This window comes from Phoxinus phoxinus (genome assembly GCF_949152265.1).
Source record: "Phoxinus phoxinus genome assembly, chromosome: 8".
In the NCBI taxonomy this organism is placed as follows: domain Eukaryota; kingdom Metazoa; phylum Chordata; class Actinopteri; order Cypriniformes; family Leuciscidae; genus Phoxinus; species Phoxinus phoxinus.
The window spans coordinates 90,783-113,282 of record NC_136883.1 but is presented as its reverse complement, the minus strand read 5'-3'; the positions used below and the strand labels follow the sequence as shown (position 1 = coordinate 113,282).

Sequence of the window (22,500 nt, the reverse complement as noted above, 5' to 3'; positions counted from 1 at the left end):
GCATTTGACACCATTGACCACAACATCCTTTTAAATAGACTCGAACATTATGTTGGCATTAGTGGAATTGCACTAGCATGGTTTAAATCATACTTATCTGACCGTTATCAGTTTGTAGCAGTAAATGAAGAGATGTCTTATCAATCACAAGTTCAGTATGGCGTACCACAAGGCTCAGTACTAGGACCGCTGCTGTTCACTCTGTATATGCTACCATTAGGAGATATCATGAGGAAACATGGAATTAGCTTTCACTGTTATGCCGACGATACTCAGCTGTATATTTCTTCAAAACCTAACGAAACCTACCAATTCATAAAATTAACGGAATGCATAGCGGATATAAAAAACTGGATGACTAGTAATTTTCGACTACTAAATTCTGAAAAAACAGAGATTCTAACCCTTAGACCAATAACTTCCACACGTAATATCCTAGAGTACTGTCTAACACTTAATGCTGCTCTGTTAAGTCTTCGTCGTCGGTTAGGAACCTGGGTGTGTGTGTGTGTGTGTGTGTGTGTGTGTGTGTGTGTGTGTGTGTGTGTGTGTGTGTGTGTGTGTGTGTATGTGTGTGTGTGTGTGTGTGTGTGTGTGTGCTCTTTGATACCAATCTTTCATTTCATCTCAATGACGAATGCGGAACCGTTAGTTCAAGTATTCATGATGAATAAATTATAAATTAACTGTTTACTAATGCTTAACTAATAATTATTAGCGTGCAGTTATTATAAAGTGTTACCGATATATATATTTTTTACTGGATCACAAGACAAATTCTGATTAAAGATACAATATGTAATTTTTTTAGCCGCTAGGGGGTCGCTGACCTCTTCCAGTAACACAGGCGTAGGTTGATGACGCAGAGAATAAGCGGAATCATGGAACTTGTCGTCAAGCCGATGGATCTAATAATGATTATGGATGAGTGAATACATTGATGTGTTTATCATGACTGTGGTATGAAGCGGGCACGATTGCTAATAAGAGACAGATATTGTTATGTATGCATCAATATGCTATAATAACATATATTATTCTATTTGTGTTTCAGAATACACACGAGGGAAACCGGAGATCTGACTGCACTGTTTTCAACTGGTTTATTCGGCACACTGCAACAACCAACAGCACGGGGGTGCCCTCTAGTGGCCCTCAGGTATTGTAACAACTCAAATACATTACAGATATCAGCGCCACACGCGAGTGCCACGGATATAAAGGAATAAGGACATTTCATTTTACCGAACTAACCGCAAGTGCTGAATTACTCACACAGCACAGTTTATGAGACGGATGAAGCGTGTGAGGTAATGCAGCGCTGTTCCACTCGCTCTACACTCGCGGACGCTAGCTCTCGGCATCTCGAAAACGCCACGCTGATATTGATCCTCGTTCTTTAGTTTCCCCAAAGTCTGCTTGCCATGGTCCATAATGTTTGAATGAAACAAAAACAGCGTGAGCACGGCGCTAGAAGTTACCCACTACGCAGTTGTTCACGTCTGTTGCCATGGTTACTATGGCAGAACTACGAGCGGAAACCAGGGATAACGCGGATTATACGTCATTGACAGGCGACAAGTGAACAGAGATGAGCCAATTATATAAGATCGGAATTTCTCTGAAATTAAAAATCTTTTGGGAACTTTTGGGATATTGTAAGTACACAACTGCAGGAAATATATCACACTGTGCAAGTGATTTTTGGATATTTTATTACAAAATTCTTACATATTGTTCCTTTAAGACTAGTTTTTTCTTTTTGTCTTAACGCGTCTGTATAAACACCCTCTGTGTGAATTGAGTGTGTTGCACAGATTATTCTGTTTTTCTAAACGCACTAAATATAATGACAGTGGATGATTGATGATTGATATTGATCCAAATAAACACAACAAAAAAAACAAATTAAATGCAAATGAAGCACAAATGCGCGAATGTGTATGTAAATATGAGCCTCATTCATTAAATACAAGCAAATTTAATTTGTGTATAAAAACTGTTGTTGAAACAATGAAAGAGTTTACATCCGAACGGGTGTGTGCATGATTCACACAGAAACTCGTTCTGCTGGTGTGAGATGTGTGAGGCCATGGAGCGGAACATGAGCTGGGAAGAGACCGAATGAATGAACAAAGCTGTGTTTGTCTGAAGTCACTCCTGCTGGCCAAGAGTCAAGATCCGAGCATGACTAGCGTCTCATATCTGCAGTGTGTTCTTGATGATCTCTGTCCTTGTGCAACTCACCTGGATCTGCTCAGTGTCATCAGTTTGCATAAAAGAACATTATGTTGTATGGGTCATTTATGTGCGGTTATGGTTGGGAGAAGGTTGAATCTTTTTTAAGGGTATTTTTGAAGGAAAGAAACACAGGTTTGATCAGAAAGGAAGGCCTCAGACTCGCTGCTTTAACACTGTGTCGGTTCAGTGCCGCTTTGCTTACCACTTTAGCCTTCATGCTTTCATCTTAGAATTTTGATTTTATTCCCAAAAAATATTACAACTTTATTCTCATTATGCTACCATCTGAAAATATGCCATAATATTTCAAACGAAGCAATAAACCAGCAGATGACAAGAGTTTCAGTGATTTTACCACAAGCAAGAGGTGTTCGGCAGAAATGCAATATAATAAATATAATAATAAGTTCTATAAAAAAAAATATCATTTCTTAATGATAATAAATTCTCCCACCAAATAATCTAATTTAGTGACTGTAGGCGGTTCGTGGCGCTGGTCAACGCACAGCTGCATATATTATGTTAGAGTCAGAACTACAGAAATACAAGTTTAATATCCAATAAAAACTGCTTTATTCATGCAGAACCCTTTTACAGCACTTATGCAGTAGTGTTGCACATATGCATATTACATATGCTTCCTTGACAGAAGCAGTGGACATAAAGACAGAAAACGCATATGAAATCTAATTGATCGCATATAAACATGAAGTTGGGTGACGTGTTTAAGGAATATCAGTCTTCTGACATAAGTAGCATGAGTTATAAATGAAGTTTTTGCAGCTTTTACTTCAGAGGATTTGCTCTTCCGTCATCAGTGAATTATTTAACAGCGCAAACAGCGAGGAAACGGGAAAACAGGAGAAAGACAGCGATCTATACTGTTAAAACCTGCCAATAAAAGCTGTCCTGGAAGGACTGGGTTCCTACAATCCTCCAGACAGGACTTGTGTGTAAGCGTGAGGAGCTGTCGTTTGAAACGTGCATGAAATAAGCATCACGGTTATCCAGGCCTTCTCTTCTCTAGCGCCTCCATTATTCCCTGTGATCCAACATCGCTGGCTCTATGCCCTTCACAGCCTTCCTGAGAGATGTAATACAGTAATAAATCATGAATAATAAATAGCGGTAGAGAGGAAGAAGCAGAAAGAGGTCGAGGAGGTCATTTCTAATCATCGGTGTGGACCGGAAGAGAAAGTATGTGCAGAATAACACAATTTCAGCCTTATATTGCCAGTTTATCAGTGTAGCTGATTCTGCTGATGTGTGTATCCACACACACTGTACACACACACTCACCATTACTGTCCAATAAAGCTCATTTATAACCACTAAACCAAACCCTGACTCTAAACCCAAACAACAAATCTTTGCATTCTTAGAATTAAAAAATAATATTATTGTTGAATTCTGGACCATGATGTGAACACCTGCTGTTTTCTGTAATATTCATAAACACGGAATAATAAAGGATAAACCCAAATCTCCAAAACTGTCTGTCAACTTTACATTTTTACTATTACTGTATCAAATCAGTAATAAAGTTTCATAACAATGATATCATACATGTTTCTTTTGTTCAAATCATTAGGCTGGACAAGATATGTATATATATATATATATAAACACAAACGTGATTTGATATAACTGACACATTCGTTCCCCCCTGAAGGTCACTGTGTGAGTGTCGTTGGGATGAAGACTTCTACAGCCTCCTGTGGTCTCTGGTGTCATCAAAGTAGCGCCATTTTATCAGTTCCTTATGCTAGGGTTATTCATTGTCCGTGTTTTAGTTACGGAAAGATCTCACAAACGTCACTTCCACATATTGACCAGCACGTAACTTAGTGCATTTGTGTCATTTTATATACAAGTTATATTTTAAAACACGAATGAAAAGTGTATTGTTTATATTTTTTTTACATCGTATTTTTGTCATCAGTATGTTATAATCATTTAATTAGCTTCATGATGGAAATTTTCACTGAAATAACAAAACCGTTGACAGTGAGAAGCCTGTCACAATGAAGAGGGGATGAATGGTGTGTTCTCTGTGTGTTGGAGGAAGAGCAGACAGAATGAATGATGATTTGACACACCGCCAGTGAAAATATGCTGCCATCATTGGAAGAGTGTTTGGAAAATGCCCATCATCACACTACGCTGCCATATGGGCTGAGGAGACCGGCCAAGAAAACCAGTGGCAAACGTTCTCTCACGGACAGAGCAAGCGAAGAGAGTGAGATGTTTTACACAGAGAAAGAAGTCATCATGTGTCCGTACATCCAGTCCTCTGTAACTGTTCTTCATTGAGCTCAGGTCCTGCAGGGCTGCAATATTCATTACGCTGTATCATATCACTCATATCCACGGCTGTAGAGATACGAACACGTGAATAGCTCAGTGCTGTTCCTGAGGGAACTTGCCAAGAAAGCTAAAGACTCTTTCTAATTTTCAAATCTGAAAATCTAATTTTAAAGATAAATGTTTCCACAGACTTTCAACCCCACTTATAATATGTGTTTATTTAGGATAAAGACTGACATTATAAATAATAAAACCGATAAAGACATGATAAAGACATTATGGCACTTACTGCATGGCTACATAAATAAATGCATGGTCATGAAATATTGATTTGTGTGTAAATTATGTAATGATTTGAGAAGAGTGTGGAGTGAAACGAGACTCATGAAACTGGAAATCACTGAGACAACGGCTTCTTATGCAGTTTAGTGTCATTATAATTCAATATGTGAGAGCTATTGACATATGAAATATGAAATAATTAATAGCGTAAAAAGACAGATCCATTTCACACGTACCTGATCTTGATATGCGAAGAACAGAATCATGAACAGAATCTCCAACAATAATATCAGAAGCAACAGAACGAAGAACTGTAGAAACACAAGCAGAGGAGAGAGTATGTTGATATGGGACAGAATAGAAATATGACTACTTTTGCAGCTTTACTATCAAAGATATTAGCATCTTGTTGTGGTCGTGTCCAGGCGCAGGTCCTCCATCTGATCTGGATCCGGCTGACCACATCATGCGCTGTGGTCGTGTTAATCCTAACCATCACTTGACTACACTTTTAAATAAGTATATATACTCTTTACTCCACTACATTTGCAATGAGTAATGCAGTTACTGTTACGGAAGAGACTCAAGACGATGGATACAAGTGAGAAACAGGTTTATTGAAGCAAGTAGAGGTGAGTTCCAGTGGGTGACGATAATGGTGAATATCTTTGAATAAGGGCAGATGGAGACATGAGTTCTTTCTGTTGTAGAGGATTGAGGAGATCGCAGATGACAGGGAGGAAGGTGGAGCACACACCGAGGAGAGGCGAGTAGTAGCCGGACGATGGAGACTTGTAGTAGCCGGACGATGGAGACTTGTAGTAGCCGGACAATGGAGACTTGTAGTAGCCGGACGATGGAGACTTGTAGTAGCCGGACGATGGAGACTTGTAGTAGCCGGACGATGGAGACCTGTAGTAGCCGGACGATGGAGACTTGTAGTAGCCGGACGATGGAGACTTGTAGTAGCCGGACGATGGAGACTTGTAGTAGCCGGACGATGGAGACTTGTAGTAGCCGGACGATGGAGACTTGTAGTAGCCGGACGATGGAGACTTGTAGAAGCCGGACGATGGAGACTTGTAGTAGCCGGACGATGGAGACTTGTAGTAGCCGGACGATGGAGACTTGTAGTAGCCGGACAATGGAGACTTGTAGTAGCCGGACGATGGAGACTTGTAGTAGCCGGACGATGGAGACTTGTAGTAGCCGGACGATGGAGACTTGTAGTAGCCGGACGATGGAGACTTGTAGTAGCCGGACGATGGAGACTTGTAGTAGCCGGACAATGGAGACTTGTAGTAGCCGGACGATGGAGACTTGTAGTAGCCGGACGATGGAGACTTGTAGTAGCCGGACAATGGAGACTTGTAGTAGCCGGACGATGGAGACTTGTAGTAGCCGGACGATGGAGACTTGTAGTAGCCGGACGATGGAGACTTGTAGTAGCCGGACAATGGAGACTTGTAGTAGCCGGACGATGGAGACTTGTAGTAGCCGGACGATGGAGACTTGTAGTAGCCGGACGATGGAGACTTGTAGTAGCCGGACGATGGAGACTTGTAGTAGCCGGACAATGGAGACTTGTAGTAGCCGGACGATGGAGACTTGTAGTAGCCGGACAATGGAGACTTGTAGTAGCCGGACGATGGAGACTTGTAGTAGCCGGACAATGGAGACTTGTAGTAGCCGGACGATGGAGACTAGTAGTAGCCGGACAATGGAGACTTGTAGTAGCCGGACGATGGAGACTTGTAGTAGCCGGACAATGGAGACTTGTAGTAGCCGGACGATGGAGACTTGTAGAAGCCGGACGATGGAGACTTGTAGTAGCCGGACGATGGAGACTTGTAGTAGCCGGACGATGGAGACTTGTAGTAGCCGGACAATGGAGACTTGTAGTAGCCGGACGATGGAGACTTGTAGTAGCCGGACGATGGAGACTTGTAGTAGCCGGACGATGGAGACTTGTAGTAGCCGGACGATGGAGACTTGTAGTAGCCGGACGATGGAGACTTGTAGTAGCCGGACGATGGAGACTTGTAGTAGCCGGACGATGGAGACTTGTAGTAGCCGGACGATGGAGACTTGTAGTAGCCAGACGGGAGCCGAATAGACACTTCATAAGAGGCAACTGCAGACGGGTACGTGAGTCCTTACTCATACCCGAGACCAGACACAGTGACTGCGTGCGGCGAGTGCTTTTATGCTGCCCGTGATGATGATCAGATGACGTGCAGGTGCGAGTGATTAGCGGTCTCTGTGATTGAAGTGCATGCAGGAGAGGGCCAGGGAGCATGATGGGAAATGTAGTCAGGAGGTGGTGACTTCGCTGGTGACCGTGACAGTTACTCTTACATGCTAGGCTTGTTCGACTTCATGCAGCTCTGCACAGACCGATCGGCGGCTGACTTGAAGCAGTGCATACCGGTTAGAAATGTTGTCCGACCTGATAGAGCGCCGACGCCACGTGACTGCGACGCATGCCATCAGAGTTCGGGAGATTCGACTCAGCCAGCGCAGCTTCTCCAGAGCTCTGATGACGACTCAGCTGCTCCACGATTGGCCGGATTCACCGCATGACAACGATCACGCGTGTTTCGTGTTTATTCGAACACCTTCAGTTCCACTAATGTTCACAAATCTGTTTTTTATAACAGTAAAATCTCTTTTCATGTAGTTGCGATGTTATATTGTGTCATTGTATATTCTTGTACACACAGATAGCATGAAATGGAAACGTATCTGAAACGTGTATATTTGACAAATATTGCATTTACTTCAGCTGTGGTAAAGTCACACCACGTGAGCGGTCACTACGGGAAGCAGAACGTGTCCGACTTCGCGTCTCCGTTTGCAGCTCCTCCCGCCGGCACGCGGCCGCTCTCGCCGGCCGGTTACATGCAGCCGATGTCCAACACACCTTCTGCATGGCACCTACTGGTCAACAGAAGTGACATCGCCACCTACAGGGCATTGATGTCTTGTGCGTTTTGCCAAAACTTGTCAACATGCTGCTTTACACGAATGTGAGTGCATTAGCGGGCAGTTGCTGAATCACAGGCGTTTCATACGTGAGAGGAGGACATGAGCAGCCCGAAAGCAGCACGTCCAGTTCAAGCAGGCTTTGACTTCCATTTTACTGAAAGGTGCAATAGGTGATTTTTTTTTTGTAATGCTGGATGAAATTCTCCTCATATCCTGATAGCAATCACTATGTAAAGTGGTCTAAATATATTTTTATAATTATATATCGTCTGTAGAAGGCGTAGGACCATAACATGATCGTTCAATCATTGTATTCGGTCCGAATGACATAATAGCATGTGTTCCATCAGTCAGCGTGTGTTTGCGTACACACACGTCAGTGTTTCACATACGCTGTGCAGACTGCCTAACTTCCTTCTGAACCGACAACAAGTGGCACTGGCAAAGGATCTATGAAAAGACCGACATCTTCATCTGAGCCAAGCAGACTCTCATCATGGAAACTCTGGCATGCAAGAAATATTATTCCAAACTGACATGTTTAGCTAAGCTACACAACCGAAAGCTTGCTTTGGAGGAGGTGTGGCTTTGGAGGAGGTGTGGCTTTGGAGGAGGTGTGGCTTTGGCTTTAGAGGAGGTTTGGCTTTGGCTTCAGAGGAGGCGACTTTGGAGGAGGTTTGGCTTTGGAGGAGGCAACTTTGGAGGAGGCGTGGCTTTGGAGGAGGCGGCTTTGGAGGAGGTTTGGCTTCAGAGGAGGCGACTTTGGAGGAGGCGTGGCTTTGGAGGAGGCGGCTTTGGAGGAGGCGGCTTCGGAGGAGGTATGGCTTTGGAGGAGGCGGCTTTGGAGGAGGCGTGGCTTTGGCTTCAGAGGAGGTTTGGCTTTGGAGGAGGCGGCTTTGAAGGAGGTGTGGCTTTGGCGGAGGTGGCTTTGGAGGAGGTGTGACTTATGAGGAGGCGTGGTTTTGGCTTCAGAGGAGGCGTGGCTTTGGCTTCAGAGGAGGTTTGGCTTTGGAGGAGGCGGCTTTGGAGGAGCATTGGCTTTGGAGGAGGTGTGACTTTGGCGGAGGTGGCTTTGGAGGAGGTGTGGCTTTGGAGGAGGCATGGTTTTGGCTTCAGAGGAGGTTTGGCTTTGGAGGAGGCGGCTTTGGAGGAGGCGTGGCTTTGGAGGAGGCGTGGCTTTGGAGGAGTATTGGCTTTGGAGGAGGTGGCTTTGGAGGAGGTGTGGCTTTGGAGGAGGCCTGGCTTTGGAGGAGCATTGGCTTTGGAGGAGGTGGCTTTGGAGGAGGCGTGGCTTTGGAGGAGCATTGGCTTTGGAGGAGGTGGCTTTGGAGGAGGTGGCTTTGGAGGAGGCGGCTTTGGAGGAGGCGTGGCTTTGGAGGAGCATTGGCTTTGGAGGAGGTGGCTTTGGAGGAGGCGTGGTTTTGGCTTCAGAGGAGGTTTGGCTTTGGAGGAGGCGGCTTTGGAGGAGGCGGCTTTGGAGGAGGCGTGGCTTTGGCTTCAGAGAAGGTTTGGCTTTGGAGGAGGCGGCTTTGGAGGAGGCGTGGCTTTGGCTTCAGAGGAGGTTTGGCTTTGGAGGAGTCGTGGCTTCAGAGGAGGTGTGGCTTTGGATGGCGATTTGCAGGAAGCGTGGGATCGTATGCTTTCAATGCTAGCAGGCTTAAGTTAGCATTTCCCAGATAATCTATTGCACCTTTAACATTAATTTCTTTATATGTTAAAGTTATTGGTTTACTTGTGCCCTTTTTGAGCACTTGAGTTTAACTGAGACTCGAGTGTTTGCAGACGTTTAAGAGGCTGTTGTCGACCTTGATTTATTGCAATTTCAGAGAATAAACGTGATTACTCTCCTCACAAATCAACTCTTAGGTGTCGAGGACTAGTGCATTTTTGAGTCTGTATTCAGTTAGTACTGTTAAAATCAGTCATTTTCATTGTAAGGCGTCTGTGTGGTTTTCTCTTTACACTATAGTGTTCCGCTGAAATCCTGAGGATGTTATATGGGCCGTTATGCAGTGTTGAGAGGATCGACATTCATTTACAGATCCTTTAATCTTGTAGTCGTTATTTCATGCTGGATCAACTCTTGGCACTTCTTTAAAAAGTTGCTAGTTGAACCTACATTGACATATAACAAGCCCGAATTATACTGATAGTTAATGGTATTTTACCGGTACCTTTCTTGACCAACTATTAATAACGTAATTGCTCAGAATATTGTATTCAGTCAAGTCATCTTCATTTTTATAGCGCTTTTAACAATGTAGATTGTTTCACAGCGGCTTTACAGAGATAAACGTATAGTTTAAGGTAACAGATTGTTTTGTCTTTATAGCGGTTCTTGAAGACGACGAAGACTTAACAGAGCAGCCATCAAGTGTTAGACAGTATTCTAGGTTATTACATGTGGAAGTTTTTTGTCCAATAATTAGAATCTCTGTTTTTTCTGAATTTATTAGTAGGAAATTACTAGTCATCCAATTTTTTATATCAGCTATGCATTCCGTTAATTTTGTGAATTGGTAGGTTTCGTTAGGTTTTGAAGAAATATACAGCTGAGTATCGTCGGCATAACAGTGAAAGCTAATTCCATGTTTCCTAATGATATCTCCTAATGGTAGCATATACAGAGTGAACAGCAGCGGTCCTAGTACTGAGCCTTGTGGTACGCCATACTGAACTTGTGATTGATAAGACATCTCTTCATTTACTGCTACAAACTGATAACGGTCAGATAAGTATGATTTAAACCATGCTAGTGCAATTCCACTAATGCCAACATAATGTTCGAGTCTATTTAAAAGGATGTTGTGGTCAATGGTGTCAAATGCAGCACTAAGATCCAGTAACACTAATAGAGAGACACAACCACGATCGGATGATAAGAGCAAATAATTTGTGACTCTAACTAGAGCTGTCTCGGTACTATGGTATGGTCTAAATCCGGACTGAAAATCCTCGCAGATATAATTTCTTTCAAGAAAGGAACACAGTTGTGAGAATACTGCTTTTTCTAATATCTTTGACAGAAAAGGCAGATTAGAGATCGGCCTGTAATTTACAATTTTTTTATGATCAAGTTGCGTTTTTTTAACAAGCGGTTTAATCATAGCCAGCTTAAAGGTTTTTGGTACGTATCCTAGAGACAAAGATGAATGAATGATATTAAGAAGAGGATCTATGATCTGGAAGCATCTCTTTCAGCAGCTTAGTCGGTATAGGGTCTAACATGCACGTTGTCGATTTAGATGATCTGACGAGTTTGCAAAATTCTTCCTCTCCTATAGCAATGAATGAATCAATTTTTTCTCAGGGAGACTACAATGCACTTCCTGATGCGATACTGTATTAGACGGTTGCATAGTTATAATTTTGTCCCTGAAATTATCGATCTTATAAGTGAAGAAGTTCATAAAGTCATTACTGCTGTGTTTCTTGGAAACTTCTGGGCTTGAAGCTTTCTTTTTCGTTAGTTTAGCCACTGTTTCAAATAAATACCTAGGATTATGTTTATTTTCTTCTAATAGGGTTGAAAAATAAGCAGATCTAGCAGCTTTTAAAGCCGAAACACCTCTAGTATTGTTTTCTTCCAGTTGCGCTCCATTTTTCTGGCTGCTCTCTTAAGGGCCTGAGTGTGTGTGTGTGAGTGTGTGTGTGAGTGTGTGTGTGTGAGTGTGCTCGTTGTGCCACGGCGTTGGACTATGTTCTTTAATCTTCTTTAAGCGCAACAGAGCAATTGTGTCTAAAGTGCTGGAAAATTACCATACACAAATGCATCCTTTACATATGAATGTGTTTATCTTAATAAAACATCTCTAATATGTCCACAAAACACAAATAATTTGTTAGATTGCAAATTAATACTCTTTCTTTTAGATCAAGACTTTGTATAATATACACTGCTGGGCAAAAAGGTGTACAGTACATAGAAGAGAATTTTGTCTTGTAAAGATATTTTCTGTGTTTAGTTGCATCAGATGCCTGATGAAAGTCATGAGACCGAAACGTTGCTAATAAAAGTTTTTTTATTTTAATTTGCAAGTACCGATAGTGTCCTGGAGTTCCTTATTTTCCTACCAGGGTAGGAAAGGGGTCCTGGTCTTCTTTTCCTACGCACCTATCACCTGCAAGTGTGCGATGGTGTTTGTTAATTAACTAAGAAAGAAAGAAAATATTATTCACTGGAAAAGTCCAAAATGTATTTTCTGGTCCAATCTCTTTAACTCTTCCTCATTCTGTGTGAGGGAAAGAAAGAAAGCCAGAGACTGTAGCTGAATGCAGAACCGCATACTAGCATTTCTTGCTATTTTTCCATATCTTTCTAAAGCAGGAATGATAAGAGCAGTATAGTAGTGTTAAAGACTCACAGGAGAGCCAAGGCCGTCATTAAAATGAGCCCATGACATAAATAGCAGCTTAAGCAGTAAACATCATCGTCCCCCATGAGGACATGAGAATATTTTATCATAAATCATCTTCAGGCTGCAAATGCGATAGTCTCTGCAGTGATTGCAGCAATATATATTCACAGACGACACTCACATCGGCACTGAACCGGAAACAGCTAGAGCAAATCAACACCAGCTAAACATTATAATTCAGTGTTTCATTTATCTTTCTTATCAAATACATTTACACACATATATTACCAGCAAAACAGGGTCTGCCCGTCTAGATGAGTGTTGCTTGTATTCACAGCATTTTTCCGTTAGCTTGTTTTCTCCAATTGGCTGGGGGATTTTTTTTTTGTGATTTTTCGCTTTATTTAAGTGATTTATGTATATATTCTGTATATATTACTCTCACTATGAATAAATGGATAACTGTGTAAACACCAGTATAAGGTGATCTACAGATATGAATAATTTGCTGATGGCTCCAAAGTATAATAATTAGGGACAGTGGTGTTTAATAAATAGACAGACCTGTTCATGTTAACCAGTCATTTTGAAGAAGATTGTGAGATATGCATGTAGTTTGTTTCAGACTCATTCAAAAATATGGAGAATCCAATTAACATACTGTACTTTTTTCTTTTTTTACTATTCCAGTAGTATATGGAATGTGAATATCGCTTGACAGGGGCGGCAGTGGCTCAGTGGTTCATGTAGGTTGTCTACAAACCAGAAGGTTGGTGGTTCAATCCCTGGTTCCACTTGACCAAGTGTCGAGGTGTCCTTGAGCAAGACACCTAACCCCAGCTGCTCCCGACGAGCTGGATGAGCTTGCATGGCTGACACCGCCGTCGGTGGGTGAATGTGAGGCAAAATGTAAAGCGCTTTGGTGGCCATTGGGTCTGTGAAAGTGCTATATAAATGCAGTCCATTTACCATTACCAATTTGACATTGATTTTCCAAATCGAGGAATGAAGTGGATGTGCTGTCAGCTGTGATAGGACTGGCAAAAATACAGACATTTTCACTGGATTAAACAAACCGTGTAAAACTAATGCAGAAGAACGAGTGGAAGATCTGCTGCTGACTGAGAAAGCTGGGTTTCCTCTTTAATTTCTCATCACTGTTGGATCATCAGTTTTACGCCACTGAGTTGTGCTGATCTGATGAAGGAAAGAGGTTTAAACACAAAGGGCCATGACTTGACCGGCCACCATTCTGCTTTGCCCTTCAAGATTTTTAGCATGCACTCAGATGAAATAAAACAATCCAGCTCAGGCCCTGTGAGGTGCTGACAGACCGATATCTGCATCTGTCTCGGGACACTCTGACAGAATGTAGGTCTCACTGGCCCCTTGAAACATGTCCTCTAAAACTATCCGCGGGTCTTTGACGGCTTTTTAAAAGTCAAGATACACTAGATTCAGAGAGTAAAATATCTCAAACAGTTAAATGGCTTCTCGCTATGGAACAAATGGTGTAAACCAGGACTTTTAAAAACCTTCCTGGAGCCGTTGTGGACCAATTTCTTATCGGCCGCATTCCAGCTTCAGTGTCACCGATGTACTCATTACATCATAAGAATGGCATCTATGCTAATAGTAGTCTCTCTGTTTGTCTCAATGTTTACTGCTGTCAGCCGGATCCGGGCCGTATCCAGATCAGATGGAGGACCTGCGCCTAGACACGACCACAACACATGATGTAGTCAGCCGGATCCGGGCCGTATCCAGATCAGATGGAGGACCTGCGCCTAGACACGACCACAACACATGATGTAGTCAGCCGGATCCGGGCCGTATCCAGATCAGATGGAGGACCTGCGCCTAGACACGACCACAACACATGATGTAGTCAGCCGGATCCGGCCGTATCCAGATCAGATGGAGGACCTGCGCCTAGACACGACCACAACACATGATGTAGTCAGCCGGATCCGGGCCGTATCCAGATCAGATGGAGGACCTGCGCCTAGACACGACCACAACACATGATGTAGTCAGCCGGATCCGGGCCGTATCCAGATCAGATGGAGGACCTGCGCCTAGACACGACCACAACACATGATGTAGTCAGCCGGATCCGGCCGTATCCAGATCAGATGGAGGACCTGCGCCTAGACACGACCACAACACATGATGTAGTCAGCCGGATCCGGCCGTATCCAGATCAGATGGAGGACCTGCGCCTAGACACGACCACAACACATGATGTAGTCAGCCGGATCCGGGCCGTATCCAGATCAGATGGAGGACCTGCGCCTAGACACGACCACAACACATGATGTAGTCAGCCGGATCCGGCCGTATCCAGATCAGATGGAGGACCTGCGCCTAGACACGACCACAACACATGATGTAGTCAGCCGGATCCGGCCGGATCCAGATCAGATGGAGGACCTGCGCCTAGACACGACCACAACACATGATGTAGTCAGCCGGATCCGGGTCGTATCCAGATCAGATGGAGGACCTGCGCCTAGACACGACCACAACACATGATGTAGTCAGCCGGATCCGGCCGGATCCAGATCAGATGGAGGACCTGAGCCTAGACACGAACACAACACATGATGTAGTCAGCCGGATCCGGGCCGTATCCAGATCAGATGGAGGACCTGCGCCTAGACACGACCACAACACATGATGTAGTCAGCCGGATCCGGCCGGATCCAGATCAGATGGAGGACCTGAGCCTAGACACGAACACAACACATGATGTAGTCAGCCGGATCCGGGCCGTATCCAGATCAGATGGAGGACCTGCGCCTAGACACGACCACAACACATGATGTAGTCAGCCGGATCCGGGCCGTATCCAGATCAGATGGAGGACCTGCGCCTAGACACGACCACAACACATGATGTAGTCAGCCGTATCCGGCCGTATCCAGATCAGATCGAGGACCTGCGCCTAGACACGACCACAACACATGATGTAGTCAGCCGGATCCGGGCCGTATCCAGATCAGATGGAGGACCTGCGCCTAGACACGACCACAACACATGATGTAGTCAGCCGGATCCGGCCGTATCCAGATCAGATGGAGGACCTGCGCCTAGACACGACCACAACTCATGATGTAGTCAGCCGGATCCGGCCGTATCCAGATCAGATGGAGGACCTGCGCCTAGACACGACCACAACTCATGATGTAGTCAGCCGGATCCGGGCCGTATCCAGATCAGATGGAGGACCTGCGCCTAGACACGACCACAACTCATGATGTAGTCAGCCGGATCCGGGCCGTATCCAGATCAGATGGAGGACCTGCGCCTAGACACGACCACAACACATGATGTAGTCAGCCGGATCCGGGCCGTATCCAGATCAGATGGAGGACCTGCGCCTAGACACGACCACAACACATGATGTAGTCAGCCGGATCCGGCCGTATCCAGATCAGATGGAGGACCTGCGTCTAGACACGACCACAACACATGATGTAGTCAGCCTGATCCGGGCCGTATCCAGATCAGATGGTGGTGGCAGGAACCAAAATTCCATCAGTGACAGAATGGAGAGAAAACTTTGGGATGAACCAGGCTCAGTTGCTTAGTTCTCCTCTGGCCAACGAACGAACAGTGTATGATTATAATGTTTCTCCAGACAGATATGGAGCTGTTGACTGACTTCTTCTCATGTTCACCTGTTCTTCGGAAGAGTGGAAATGGCACTAATAACTTTTCCTGCGTTTCACCGGCTGCTGATCATCTGGATTCCTGCTAGTGTCTCTATATCTACTCGATGTCCATTATTGCCACTCTGATTCAAGAGCCATATATTATCATTTGAGCAGAAAGCCACATTTTTGTGAGACAAACTCATGTCACTTCAAGAAGGAATGCTATTGTTACACGTCTTTTAGTCTAAAACTTGCTAATAACTGTATGATTATTTCATAATAGAGCCCTCACACATGTCCTGTTGGATGTTATGTTTGACATGCTAGAGTATTGGTTCACTCACGCTCAGGAGTAACGGACGGTTCTCTTTGACCGCACCCACACACCCCAGACAGCCAATCACCATGATGATGCTTCCTGCAGCGATGAGCAGATTAGCGGCCGAGAGCGACGGAAGGGAGGATGAGAGGGTGGCAAAGTTTCCCTGGGTGATGGAAAGCCAAACTCCCACTCCGAGAATCCCACAGCCGCCCAGCTGAGAGAGAGAGAGAGAGAGAGAGAGAGAGAGAGAGAGAGAGAGAGAGAGAGAGAGAGAGAGAGAGAGAGAGAGAGAGAGAACACTGAGCTGATGGAAAAGTGCACAGACAAAACTACATTTGATATACAACTGGCATACATTTATTTTAGTGCCACTAATCTTAAAAAGTATTTCAATCCATCGTGTCACATGATTAAATAGGGCCTGTTCTGTCTCCACATGTGAGAAACAGATGTGCATGTATGTATAAAACATCTCCAGATCATTATAATGCAGTCGGCCAGTGTCTCACAGCCAAGAGAATGCAACATAATGTCTTTTATCTTCATTAAATTCTGCTTTCAAAAGGCTTTGTTTTGAGAATGCCTTTCTGAAAGATTTCAGGCTTTTAAGATGCCTAGTTCTAGCCTGGCTCCGCCCTCCTACGTGCTTCCGCTCAATTCTCATTTTCCTTCAGTACTAGGTCTGGGATTGTGGTGTATTCTTTGGTTTTCTGAAATCAAAATGTCACCGGTCCAATCAGCGAACAGAGGGAGTGGCTGAGAACGATGACGTTGATGTCGTGCGTTAGTTTGAGTTGTAGTTCAGTAATGGCGGCGGAGAAAGACGCGAGCGATCACTGATCACAGCATTTGCGGCGGATCCGATCCGAGCGCAGCGGCGTATTGTTAATGATTAGACCCAGCGTCGACAGTTGACTGAATACATTATCACTGTCCTCAGTGTCAAATATACATTTAGAATTTGTAATTGTTCCGTGAATTCTTAAATTCGAAGAACAAAACCTGCAGCTCTCGTTGACAGACATCTTATTCTAAACACAATCCTCTGATCATTCGGATACGTGTTTACGGCAAAATCATCCTACCCGTTTATTTCATAGGACAATCTGATGAGGTAACGTTACTTTGCACTGTAAAACCATCCTACCATGGCCTAATAACAATCTTCGACAAAGTTACACTGAATTATTTTATGTAGTCATCACAGACGCGAAGCAGAAACGCGCAGTAGGATTTTACGATGTGGAAGGATGAACCGATAGATATGGCTATAATTTTGTGCTACGGTAGGAAAATCTGACAAGGTAGGACAGATCGACAGAACACCGGCGCATGACATACGTCATGACCAAACGTTAGCGATTGGTTATAGCAGATCCTGAGTGGCTCTGGGCAGATCCAATAGTTTTAAACTTCAACAGAGGACCCGCCTACAAGGAAGTTAACGCTTGTCAATGGAGAGCGGCCAGACTCTCTGTACAAATGAAATGTCTGGTAGAACCAGGCTAGAAAAGTTCACCCTGCCTCAAACACACGCTATTGATTCATCCAAAACAAAAAATCTAATTCTTCACAAATCAAAAATTAGTTTAAACTAAAGGGACTCAACTGTCTCATGCATCTGTCTTTTTCATTAACATTAAAAGGTATTTGATGAGATGCTGGTGAATTAAACACTGATCATCGGCTCACGATTCATGGGTTCAATAATCTTGTGCTTTGTGAACACAGTTAGTGATCAAGCCACCAGTTTTCAAGAAATATGTTTGAGGAACTTATTAAAACTGAATGCCCCAAAAATACAGCAAGGTTACTTTCTGGACTTTGACTTTCTTCATGCAATTTTATACAATTAGAAATGAAAATACAATGCGCTTGATCTCATTTGATAATTTCTATTTATTTGGACTTTGATGAGTAGAAAGCAAAAGATCAGATCAGAATGATCAGTCTGACATAAAAGCTTCACGATCTGAAACACTCGAGCTCAAGATCAAACACTGAAACACTCGAACATCTAAAGCGACGTTCTGATCGGATGAGCCACAACTGAAGTCATTTGTTTCTCTCTCACATGTAATAATGTCCTGTAATATCTCCAGTATATCGTGGCAGAGCTACACCTCCACCGGCCGACTCGTCTCCACTGTGACAGGATTGTTAGACGTCAGTGAATCACACTGAGACTCGAGCCTGGAAACAGTCTGTCCTGATGATGGAGAAGCTCCTAGATCTGTGCTTCCTCTTTTCTCTCCAGCTCCTGCTGCTCACACACCTGTTCTTCTGGCTCTCTCTCTTCTTTCAGCCCTTCCTCTTCATTCATGCATTCACACGCTCTCTCCTTTACACTCGCATGCCTGTTAGCAGACAGTGCAGCTCATTGTGTCATGATTAGCGGCCGCTAACTCGTTTATGCAGGTGTGAAGCGTGTTTGTCTTGCTGATGTGGGTCAGCTGTTCCCCGGGGTAAGATGCGCCGCACAATCCTGCCGGCTGCAGTATTTATAGGGAAGCGTACAGTGCTGTGAGCGAACGGGTCTGATGTGCTGGAGGACACACACGCCTGGCTCTCGTTTCTTTACTCGCTTCATTTCACTGTCGTCTACAGCGTCCAGAACGAGGCTTTGTTCTTCTGCGCGAGATGGAGAGGATATCTGTCCTGATCTACAGTATATAGTGAGGTTTGAAAAAGGCACTATTGCAGTAGTCCATTCAAAATCCATAAACTCATTAATGTGATTTGGATTTTGAACGCATTAATTTTTGATACGACATAAACATAAAACGTTTAGTTTCACGCACACACACACACACACACACACGCACGCACGCACACTATAGTCGTGGAACAAAACACCGCTCTTCCGTTCCGATTACCACAACAAATAGATTCTCCCCGCTCAGTGATGCACCCACTGAGATTTCTGTTGAATGTGCCCTAGTTATTGGCGATTCTATTACACAGAACGTGAAAATAGAGACACCAGCCACCATAGTCACATGTTTGCCGGGAGCCTGAGCGTCTGTCGTCAAAGCTAATTTTAAAATGCTGGCCAATGCTAATCGTAAATTCTCTAAAACTATTATTCACGTCAGCACAGATGATGTTCGACTTCGCCAGTCGGAGATCACTAAAACTAATATGAAAGAGGTGTGTGAACTCGCAAGTACGATGTAATTTGCTCTGGCCCCCTTCCTGTTCGCCGGAGTGATGAGATAGTTAGTAGATTGTGTTCACTCAATGGCTGGCTGTCTGGGTGGTGTCCGCAAAATAATATAGAATTCATAGACAATTGGAAAAGTTTTTGGGGCAAACCTGACCTGTTGAAAAGAGATGGTATTCATCCCTCCTGGGATGGTGCTGCTCTTCTCTCTAGTAATATGACACATGGCATGGCACATTCTTATGGCAATATGTAATATGGCACATTCTTTAAGATAAGAGGCCAACCACTGCAAGGAATACCCACCACTTTTTCCAACTGATGCAACAAAATACTATGGTCGATTGTATCAAAAGCAGCGCTTAAATCCAACAAGACAAGCACTGCATGCTAACTGGTATTGAGGATTTGCAAAAGGTCATTGCTGACCTTCAACAAAGCAGTTTCCATACTGTGCATAGATCTAAAACCAGACTGAAAAGTATCAGAAATATTGGATGAACTGAGATAGGTATTCAACTGACAATGCACGACTCTCTCTAAGATCTTAGAAATAAAAGGCAACTTGGAGATAGGTCTAAAATTGTTAAGGATAGATGGGTCCAGATGAGGTTTCTTAAGCAGAAGGTGAACTACAGCATGTTTAAAACTAGCAGGGACAATTCCATTCGCTAGAGAACTGTTAATAATAGCGGTTACAGCTGGGCTCAAAGTTTCAACCACTTCCTTAAAAAGACGAGTAGGGACGACATCAGACTCACAGCTGGAACATTTAGCCTTAGAAACAATATCAACTAGCTGAGCGGAGGTAACTGGATGAAAACAAGTTTATATATTATATATAGCTTGCTTAATGGAAGCCTTGATCGCCAAAACTTTATCGTCAACATTTTTTAAAAAGTTCTCACAGGTTTCCCGAGATGGAACCAGAGAATGAGCTGGTAAGGGTTTTAGCACTGAACCAATTGTCTTAAACAGCATTCTCTGCCGATTTGCATTTTCTGTGATGAGTTTTGAGAGGAATTTAGATGTGGCCTCTTTCACTGACTTTTGGTAACTAAGTAAGCATGCAGTTAAACAGTTATGTGAAACTTTGAGTTTATCTCTTTTCCATTACTGCTCTGCCTTACGACACTCTTGTCTAAGAGAGCGAGTAAAATAATTTAACCAAGGCCGGGTGGGCTCTTTCCCTTAGCTTTCCTGGGATAAAGGGGAGCAACAGAGTCTAAAGAAATGGAGCAGGTTTTAGTAAAAACCTCCACCATCTCTTCAGTGTTTAATTTGTCGAAGGGAACAGCATCCGCAAGGTTAGCTTGATAGTACTCCGAAAATAAGCTGGCGGTGGAAGCTTGGATGAAACGAGAGTAGCTCACAGTAACTCACGCGAGTCGAGGTAGGAAAAACACAGACAGATTCAAACACAATTGGCAGATGGTCTGAAATAGCAGCATCAACTACTCTCAGATTTGTTTGGCTGACTGGTTGTGACAGATGAAAAGATTCAATAAGACACAAAAACTCTTTCACCAAAGGGTTAGACAGCAAATATGAATATTAAAGTCTCCTAGAATCAACAGTCTATCACAGTGAGATACAATATTCGAGAGGAACTCAGAGAATTGTTGGATGAAATCCTTGTTAAATTCCGGAGGCCTGTAAATCAATGCACACAATACAGGACCCCCTATGTTGATTCTCATTAAATGTACCTCAAAACTGGAATACATGTCCGTTTATAGTTGTTTGTTTTTAAAATGATTTTTAAAAACAGTAGCAACACCCCCACCGTGACCAGAGAGTCTTGGAGTGCTGGGCTTGGAGAGTCTCGGGTGTCACCATTATGTTATGTTCATATACATTAAGTTTGTTTTCATTCCTCACTTGAGTTTCCCTGTCTGTTTCCCGCCACTAATCTGTTACCATGGACACTGTTCACCTTCCTCACAGCTGCCTGTTGTTTGTGTTAATCATCACTGTGTATTTAGGTCCTGCCTGTATTTTGTTCATTGTCCGGTATTATTCGTGTGTTCAAGTTTCACACGCTGTCTCACCTGTTCCCTATCCTGTGTTCCATTTATTAAAGAAAGTGTTTGAATTACTTTCATCTCCGTTATCCTTGCTACGAGCCGTGACACCGGGGGAGAAACTACCAAGAGATGAAAATGTATCCAGTTTCAGCCATGTTTCAGTCACAAATAAAAAGTCCAGTGAGTTTGTGATGAAAAAGTATTTTAAAATGAACGATTTATTAGTTAATGACCTCACATTTAGTTAGACCCTATACCGACTAAGCTGCTGAAAGAGATGCTTCCAGATGTCATAGATCCTCTTCTTAATATCATTAATTCATATTTGTCACTAGGATATGTACCAAAAACTTTTAAGCTGGCTATGATTAAACCTCTTATTAAAAAAACCCAACGTGATCTTAGAGAATTAGTCAACTACAGGCCGATCTCTAATCTGCCATTTCTGTCAAAGATATTAGAAAAAGCAGTATCTTCACAACTATGTTCCTTTTCAGAAAGAAATGATATCTGCGAGGATTTCCCGGATTTCAGGATTTAGACCGTACCATAGTACCGAGACAGCTCTCGTTAGAGTCACACATGATTTGCTCTTATTATCCGATCGTGGTTGTATCTCTCTATTAGTGTTACTGGATCTTAGTGCTGCATTTGATACCATCGACCACAACATTCTTTTGAATAGACTCGAAAACTATGTTGGCATTAACGAGTTTGTTTGCCCATAAAATCTTTAAGATATTAGGTTAAACTTATTCGGCTTGCTGTCCACTGAAGAGGGGCTCGATGAAGCAGCTTCAACTCGAGCTCTCATAAATCATACTTATCTGACCGTTATCAGTTTGTAGCAGTAAATGAAGAGATGTCTTATCAATCACAAGTTCAGTATGGCGTACCACAAGGCTCAGTACTAGGACCGCTGCTGTTCATTCTGTACATGCTACCCTTAGGAGATATCATTAGGAAGCATGGCATTAGTTTTCAATGTTATGCTAATGATGCTCAGCTGTATATTTCGTCCCCTGACTAAATGCACCAATTCACAATATTAGCGGAATGCATAACTGACATAAAAATTTGGATGACTAGTAATTTCCTACTACTTAATTCTTTTTTCTACATTTCTAAATTTTGGGCAAAAACCCTCTGCACG

The 22,500-nt window shown here is 43.3% G+C and overlaps 1 protein-coding gene across 2 annotated transcripts in view; it reads right to left on the bottom strand.

Annotated features, from left to right (window-relative positions):
- The window catches only part of tspan4a (tetraspanin 4a), a 59,863-nt gene that overhangs the window by 6,214 nt on the left and 31,149 nt on the right, over positions 1–22,500 (bottom strand). Inside the window, exons 3-4 of one of the 2 annotated variants that reach the window (XM_079621346.1) lie at positions 16,180–16,371; positions 5,067–5,141 (exon numbers count right to left, since the gene is read on the bottom strand). In XM_079621346.1, coding sequence (XP_079477472.1) covers positions 5,067–5,141; positions 16,180–16,371 — 267 coding nt within the window. The remainder of the gene's footprint in view (positions 1–5,066; positions 5,142–16,179; positions 16,372–22,500) is intronic. The other variant, XM_079621347.1, reaches the window with a different exon arrangement.